The sequence below is a fragment of the Pholis gunnellus genome (genome assembly GCF_910591455.1).
Source record: "Pholis gunnellus genome assembly, chromosome: 16".
In the NCBI taxonomy this organism is placed as follows: domain Eukaryota; kingdom Metazoa; phylum Chordata; class Actinopteri; order Perciformes; family Pholidae; genus Pholis; species Pholis gunnellus.
Genome location: NC_136543.1, coordinates 1,197,129 through 1,205,535, shown reverse-complemented (window position 1 = coordinate 1,205,535; position 8,407 = coordinate 1,197,129). Strand labels below are relative to the sequence as shown.

The 8,407-nt window shown below is 42.5% G+C and overlaps 1 protein-coding gene across 3 annotated transcripts; it reads right to left on the bottom strand.

The window, feature by feature from the left end:
• Positions 1–1,120: 1,120 nt before the first annotated feature.
• LOC306707938 (tRNA selenocysteine 1-associated protein 1-like) lies at positions 1,121–7,910 on the bottom strand. 3 transcript variants are annotated; one of them, XM_079175600.1, is made up of 9 exons: positions 7,772–7,910; positions 6,816–6,913; positions 6,639–6,753; positions 6,500–6,549; positions 5,015–5,146; positions 3,092–3,208; positions 2,797–3,001; positions 2,691–2,724; positions 1,121–2,427 (listed from the first exon to the last, which is right to left on the bottom strand). In XM_079175600.1, the coding sequence occupies exons 1-9, from the start codon at positions 7,793–7,795 to the stop codon at positions 2,267–2,269; spliced, it is 936 nt and encodes a 311-aa protein (XP_079031726.1). In that variant the 5' UTR covers positions 7,796–7,910; the 3' UTR covers positions 1,121–2,266. The 3 variants fall into 3 exon arrangements, with proteins under 3 accessions (XP_079031726.1, XP_079031727.1, XP_079031728.1); XM_079175601.1 differs by having other exon boundaries at positions 2,797–2,995; XM_079175602.1 differs by having other exon boundaries at positions 6,639–6,738.
• Positions 7,911–8,407: the final 497 nt, after the last annotated feature.

Here is an 8,407-nt window from a genome sequence, read left to right as displayed (position 1 = left end):
GTTGAGGTTCCTCTGCAGGAAGTGAGTGACAAACGAGCTGTCATGTTCAGGGTCAGGATATAAAATTACATTTAAAAGATGGATTTGAAGCACTACTCATTGAGTGAACGCTGTATCTAGAGAGGGCCGTGCAACTGAAGAAGTAAAACTGGTTGGATCTCTAAAATGTGCTGGCATGGTGGACCGTTACCATTGCAACCGTGGTAGCAAGATAACTTCTGCATTATCTAAACCAAATTCACGTACGTTGCAGACTGACTGAGGTGAGATTCTGCAGTAACGATTCAAACATTCAGTGTAGTAACATTTTGGAGCGTAGAATCCAGAGTAAATGATAAAAATTGAGTAACTTCATTCTTCATCCACACACTGTTGTTACAGCGAGGAAAGCACATTTCTGTCACCAGATGAGAGACAGCTTTGGTTGTAGCATTAAAGCATAATGTGATTATCAAGCTAGCTATAGCTAGCAAGCCATCTATCTCCGGAGCTGCGTCCGCACTATCTCACACCACTGTGACGAGTGACGTCACCATAACAACCAACAACAATCATTTCCTTGATTGTGAAATGACCTGTCAGTCTGTTCGACTCCTATATTGTTTCTATGGTCAGCATCTTTGTGAAAACTGATGATCAATACCTGAGCCCTTGTTTGTGATGTGGGTTTATGTTTCTATTAATCTTGAATAGGTGCTGATGTTTTTGTTTGAAGTTTAACGTCGTGCTTCATTGTGTCTTCTGTCTGAGAACCCATGAATAAAAATCATCAATGGTGGGTTGGAGCTGGAGGTGTATGATTTGTCTACAATAACATTGTTTGTTTTGTGTAAAGAAAGATGTGGAGTTCATTTGGATTCAACCTCCAACTCTTTGAGCGGTCTCAGCTTTATTTTAGATTAGTTCTTGGTTTCCCACCTTCCACACAGCATTTGCTTTCAGTTTATATTTCGTTGTGCAAATCATCCATCACATTGAACACCTGAATGTCCTCATACACACACTGGCCTATTGACAGTAGCTGTGATGGCTGCAGCAGCACCACCTGCTGGAGACTCCACTGAACAGCATCAGGACCCCCCCCCCCCCCCACACCCCCCCCCCCGAGCACACACCAGGAAAAGCCAAGGTGACAAAATGTTAGGAGTGATAAAGAATCCTCCTAGTAAATGAGAAGTTTAACTAGCTATCTCAGAAACGTCAGAAATGTGACTTACTGTATGTAGACTATACACATTCCATGTAGATGAACACTGTTGTCCCACAAAGAAGGACTCAATTCAAATGGAAGTGTCTGCTACTTGTGAAAGTGAATTATGGATAGCTGGAAACCAGCCTAGTGGCACCTCTAACATGTTCACATCACATTTGGTTTCAAAGACCTGCATTGATTTGATTTGTGCTGTTTCAGCTCATTTTATTCAAGATAATTTGATCAAAGGGGAACAAGCTTTTCTCTACACATGTTCAAATGACTGCCTTGTAATTCTTCATAAAGGCAACGTGAGTAGAGATGAAAACAAAACTCATTCATCTAAATGGCTGTGCTGATTATGATGGGCTGGCACCATGGAGGCCAGTTATTTTGAAACTTGCCAAGATAACTTTAGACATTCATTTTAGTTTTTCAAATCCTTCAGAAGTTGTATATTTCTGGCTTCATTAATCTGACAGACAACTTCTGTATTACAAACTATACTCCGCACTGAATCAATGTACTATGTATTATATAGAAAAGCCTTTTGTACCAGTCCTAACAGTATATATATGTTGTAAACATGTTAACATAATAAGTCACAAACAGATTGGAATGATCTGTGTTCTTTTTAGTTAATTAGCTGCAGAGCAAACTCTTACTTACACATAAAACAGTGATATTTAACTGATGTTCTTCTAATCATATATATGGTGATGAAGATGACTAATAGTAGGTGCAATTTATATTAAAGCCTGATTAAACATGTCCTTATGTAAAGAGACACAAACCTGTAAGATATCACTTTTGGTGTGTAATGGTATCAACATTTCTTTTTGGTTTACTTTATCCATGCCATCTTAGTTTTTAATCGTTTCATTTTACATTCCATGTTTTGTGTCTGTCATAACATTTTGAGACGTGACACTATTAACACGTTACAGTGTGTTCCGTGGATCCATAAAAACATCAGAAACATGTTTTTGTGTAGAACCCTTAGCAGGACTTCTGTCCTTCATGTCCTTAAAGGATCCAGGCTGCTCGCAGACATCTGTAATTAAAGCTGCAGAGTCAGCAGTAGATGGGCTCTGGAAGGCTGGGCGTCTCATAGTCCTGCTCTGTGGACAGCTCAGCTGGCTGCCAGTGACACTCGATCAGAGCATCATACAGTTCTTCACTGAGCTCCATGAACTTCCTGTTGGCCTCCACCACATCCAGCTCTGGACTGGGATCTGCAGCATAGAGACGCTCGATGACAAAAAGCTTCACAGAGCAGACAACAGAAATCCTGTATCTGTATCATTTAAATGATTTAAACGGCATTGCTCTCATTAGCAAACAGAACACTGTACCAAAGCAGGAACAAAACCAGAATATTCTGCTTCAGGTATATTTAGTGATGCAATAAACACCTTTAAGATTTACAATAAACAATCTGAAGACTAAACATTTAAAACTGATTGATACATGAGTCGATGATGACAGTAATACCAACCTTCAAGTCCATCATCCTGAACGACCTCACTCTCCTAGAGAGAGAACACATGTTAGGGTGAGTCACGTCTGTTAATGAGGTGTGGCTGACGGGTGTCATCACTTACCTGTGGTGGGGGGTACTGCGTGTAATCATACTGCTGGTAGTTGTAGCCGTACCCTCCTCCAGTCTGATCGTAGCCCCAGGAGGGGTAGTACCCCGGATAGGCCTGCTGCTGGTACTGGTTGTACTGGTCATAGTTGGGCTTGTATCCTGAGCTGGACTGCCATGATCTGTGCTCTGACGGCTGCTGCTGCTGCCTGTTCCTTAAACTCAAGAGGCAGGGAGAGACACACCGCTGAACTCCAATCATTTGGTTTGTGCTCCTGGCACTAATCAATCAACTGAGCAGAAGAACTCACTTGTTAGCAGCCAGGCTCAGTCTCAGAGGTTTACTACCCAGTCCCACAGCACCCTGACAGTCCTCGAGAGCCCGCTTCTGCAGCCGCTCGTCTGGGAACTGAACAAAGCCACAGCCCCTACAGAGACACAGTACAGCTGACCTCTTTGTATTTGATGAGGACAGGATTATTGCAACGTGTATGCTTAAACCAACATTAAAACAAAGCCACGGTGAGCAGGTTGATTAATGCAGGGATTCTCAATGCACCATGGGATCTAAATGAATCTTGAATGTTGCTCACCAGCAGCATCTGTCTGACACTCTCCCTTTAACACGTGGACGTAGCTGCAGGAGTTATCGTTATCGGTGGAACTGGGCTTCGACAGTGGCCAGGTTACTGTTTTACATAGAGGCTCCATACACACCCTGAGGGACACTTTTGCTGAAAATATCTGTGTGCATGGGATTTAAGACCACACCAGTGGGTCCCAAACTCCAGTGTCGCGTCTTGTTAACCAGAGGAGCAATAGAAAGCTTCCTGACTGCAAACATTACTAACTGGTGTGGGATGTGTACGACCAGGACAGGAGGCTCTACAGCGGGGGATTACAACCCTCCACAACATCACTGGTACCATTAACATCAGTGATATCAGTGAGAAGAAGAGCCTGAGAAGAGCTGAAAGATATTAAAGACTAAACACACCACAGACTTGACAGCTGACTCTTTGTTGAGGAGATCAAAGCGAGTATAAATCGGGCAGCGTGGCCTCACACATGATGGGGATGCTCCTGTTTTTGTAGCCTGTGACATTCTGGATCACCTGCCACATATCTTTAGTGTTGTTGGGTTTGAGGTCTCTCACCAGTCTCTCTTGACTCCTCTTTGCCTCCTTGATGCCAGCTTTCAGCCTTGTTGGTGATGCTGTATGCTTCCTTGTCACCATTGAAAGGCAGCTTTTTGTTTCTGGATAGAGTCCTCACCTCTCCATTCATCCATTCTCTCTGGTTGGGGATTGATTTTATTTTGTCTTTGTAATCACCACATCAACACATTTGATATATGATGCCACTGTTGATGTATATTCCTGTAGTGCATTTTTTTTAATTTGCATCTGGAAGAATGTAAACAGCAGCAACAAACACTGCTGAATTCTCTGGGCAGATATTATGGCCAACATCTTAGCATTAAAAATGAAACATCAAGGAAACATTGTCCATCGACTTTGACTATGTTTGAGCACCAAGCATCTTCGATGTGAACACACAGTCCGCCTCCCCTCTTCTTACCGGAGTCTTGCATTCTGTCGGCACGTTTACAGTCCTCCCTTCAAATGCAATAGCTTGATCTGGGATGTTATAATGAAGCCAGATCTCTGTAAAGATGCACAGTCTCTGATTTCCTGTTGCAGGGTCAGACTGATTCATATTTCATCCATCTTATTTTGCAGCGAGCGGACATTAGCAGGGAGCAGGCTGGGTCTTCTTGTGGTGGTCCCACCGCTTTCTGTGGCATTTTGTGTGAGGTGATAGTTTCAACATCTGCAGCACTAAATCCTATCCTTGTACTTTCTTTTCCAATGTTGAGTGTATTTTTGTCTTAAATGTAGCGAAGTCCGTGGGAACTACCGGCCGCCGCTTCCACGTGTGCAGCCGTTGCCATGGAGAAAAAGTGTAAAAGTTGATTTCGCTCAAACGGTTGTAACAGGGGAAAGAAGTCGGCTTTGGCAAGTTTCATTTTCTTTGTGGAGTTTGACTGAAGTGTGTTTGATGGATGCTCTGCTGCTTGAGCACATCTCCCCTCTGAAACTACTGAACACGAGTGCTTCACTGTGGATACACACTGTTAAAAGGCTAAATGAGCACCATGAACACATCCCTACACCGATGCAGGCCAACAATATACACGCACATTTGTCACAGATTTTCTCCATATTACTCACTTGGAGTTGCCCATGCTGTCCAACACCACTTTTCCACCTCGACAGGAAGGGTATCGGTTGTAAAAGAACTCGTAAAGCATCCCATCATCCACCTCTGGAGTGAGATCTCCCACAAACAGAGAATACATCTGACTACAACAAGAGGAGAAAAGACATGAGTGATTCCATCATTACGTAGACATCTTAGAGGGTAACGTCGGTATTCTTCAAGCTCCTGCCTCAAGTGACTACTGGGGACAACAATCGCTGAATATGGTCCAGTACTGATGGATAACGCTGTGACCTGAGCTGCAATACAAATATGTGATGGTGGCCAAAATGATGGGCAAGATTTCTTTTATTCAAATTGACCACAATTTGCACAACCAACACTTCTCCCAATAGACCGCACGCAACATAAGAAACCAGGCAAAATACTCATTCATTTGTGTACAATATCAATGTATGTATGAGCAATATAAACACTTCATATTTAAAATGAGATTATATTGCATTTTTAGCTTCTTTTTTTACAGTTTACTTATGTACTATAGCTTCACTGTTTGATGATTGTACTTGTTCTGTGATCGAGGTCTCTTGTTGCTCCACTTAATCCTGCACTGCCTTCACTTCCATCTTGTGCTACATTCCTACTGAGGTACAACTCTTTGCATCAGAATAAGACTTATTCACAGAGCATCTCCTCCAAGCACAATATAAATACAATTGATTTGATGTGCAGCAGTGTTTTCTACGAGCGAGCGCGCATTTTAAAAGCTGCAGTCGATCAAGTTCACTTCGTTGTGGGAAGACAAAATCATGATTGGGATTAATATTTGATTGATTGTGCAGCCCTAAATATGCGCTGATGTGGCCAATAACAGGCTCAGATTGTTATAAGTGTCTGACAACATTGTGGAAAGAACCCGACAGAGAAATAAAAGGCTTTGCTTTCCCTTGATCCAGTCCGTTTGGTATTAAGTCCCGCTAAAGGAGAAGTCATGTGACATGTGAACATGGGGTCTCACCACCAGTCTCCTGAGCAGCAGCTGGTTCACCCTCCTCTAACTCGTAGGGTTAGGTTAACATATACTCAGAGCCAACGAAATACAGACGGCCATCGAATTCAAATACCTCATCCACATTGTCAAAATCATCTTGATATTCAGCCATGACATTAAATAACACTAAGCTAGCTTTCTGTACTCCAACACAACAAACTCTGCCAGTCATGTTTCCGCTGTTGTCTTTTGGCAACACATAATCCATAATGTTACATTACCAAGCAAAGCCTGTCAGTGGCAAAAACAAGCACTTTTAGTGGACGTGAACTGGCGGTGCCAGGTTGCCCCGATAGGATTACATTGCAGCTTGTGAGTGGCTGTCGTCTCTATTAGTCAGTTAGACTCAAACACATGAGGAAATAGGGTCTAAGTTGAAAAATACAGACGTCACCCTTTAATGTCATGGTCATCTTTGATTTCCTGCTTCTCCACATGGACTCACCCACTTTCTTGTTTCCCAAAGGTGGCTCGGTTTAATTTGAATCTTGTGGGCTGTGAGAAAGAAACATTAAAAAATGCCATTTCTCCAGACAACTGAGACAAAAACATAAAAAACATGGTTACTGTCTGAACACCCATACCGGATTGGCTCCTGGTAAGGCTTTGCCGTTGATTTTGCGGAGACATCTCTCTGCTGTGGCCTCATCTGTCATCTCGACAAAACAGTAGCCCAGAGCCCCCCTGGGTGATGACAAACTGTTTAACGTCAGAATAGATCAAGTCCAAAAGAGACAACTGCTTGTGGATATAGCTCTCACCCGGTCATCTTGTTGCGTATGATCCGCACATTAATCACCTGCTCCCCCATGGTGGAAAAGGATCTGGTGACAAACTTCTCATCCATGTAGGCCTCCAGCTACAGACCAACAGATTGGAAGAGAGAGCTCAGGACTCATTCCATAACGGTTCCCATTCATACATTCAGCTGAAAGCTAAGGGGATCAGCTGATGCTCCATCAACACACCAGCTTCTGGACATCATGGAGCACCTAATCACTGTTAAAGCCCATTTCAATCTATGTATTCTAGGTGTCAAAACTGAACAAAGCAGATAACAAAGAAACAATTGCAATGCCTTTTCTCTCCATCCAGACAATAACTACATGAAAAGCTGAATTTCCACAAATTTAAAAAAGAGGTTTTAAACAGTCACTTTATCAAATGTGGTCCAGCTTTGACAAATCTTCTTACAATGGGCTTTTATCTGACGTCACATCTAGTCTAGAGTCATCTGGATGGAAACATGTGGAACATCACCATTCTGCCCGTTTTCACAAGTAGAAGAAATGTTTCACAATTCTGAAAGGGGGGTCTTTACAGTCTCCATGTTAGTCTAGTTCAGGTTTAGGGATATAAGCACAGTGGGTTTTAATGTAGACCTGGTCTGTTGTGGTCGAGATGGAGAATAAACACGGAAAACGTGAAGTTAGAAGAGAGGGTCCTGGAGGCGTTGTGCTCTACTGAGTGGACCGCTAACGTTACGTGTTGTTTAACCTAACTTAAACAATGGGTTCGTCTTTCAGCTAACGCTACTCCATACAAAGTGAAACCCAACTAACAGGGCAATATTTAAGTGTTGGTTTTCTAAAAGGGAGTTTTGAATTCCCTTCCATTCATACAGCGTGTGGCCGATGTTAAGGTAGCGCTAGCTAACACGGTGCTCACACCACACGACTCATCGCAGTAAAGTAGATGTAAAGTGTGGAGTACTCACGTTCCCCATCCATAACGTGCTCATGCTGCTGCTGAAGGTGGAAATATTACAATGTGAATTATCTGAGAATACACGTAGTCAATTAGGCTGAATACTCAAGGATGCACATGCTGACTGGCGTAGCAGAATAGTAAAGGTGGAAAGTACACGAAGGGTACTGCTTCTTCTTCTTCTTTTAAATTTTATGGCGGATGGCATCCAGTGAACGGTGCATTTCCGCCACCTACTGTAGTGGAGTGTGGACCAGAGTACCCTATCCCCTTACAAAACCAAACCAAACCAAACCAAACAAAACAAAATAAAAACAAAACAAAACAAAATCAATAAAACAAAACAAAAAAAAACAAAAGGGAGATTCATAATTTCAGTGATTTAAATTCTATTGCTCAATCCTGTTTCTTTCATGTATTGTAATAACTGTCCTGCCCCCAAGTTTAAAGATTTAGTTCCTCCACCCTCAGCTTCCTCTTCAACCTGTGTCGCTCGAGTGTGTATTTCTGGCAATGACAAATGATATGCTCTACTGATGCTGGTACTTGACAGTGCTCACATAGCCCTGTTTGGGTGTTTATTTATTAGATGCATTGTTTTGTTCAGCCTTGTGTGCCCAATCCTCAGTCTGGTTAATATGTTTTC

What these genes read in the sequence shown, in the direction of transcription:
- LOC306707938 (XM_079175600.1), bottom strand. Translation starts at nt 7,795, where the DNA reads ATGAGCACGTTATGGATGGGGAAC. An exon ending in CCTTACCAGGAGCCAATCCG is followed by an intron (nt 6,550 to 6,638) that starts GTATGGGTGTTC and finishes TCTTTCTCACAG; the next exon opens with CCCACAAGATTCAAATTAAA. An exon ending in GACAGCATGGGCAACTCCAA is followed by an intron (nt 3,209 to 5,014) that starts GTGAGTAATATG and finishes GTGTCTCTGTAG; the next exon opens with GGGCTGTGGCTTTGTTCAGT.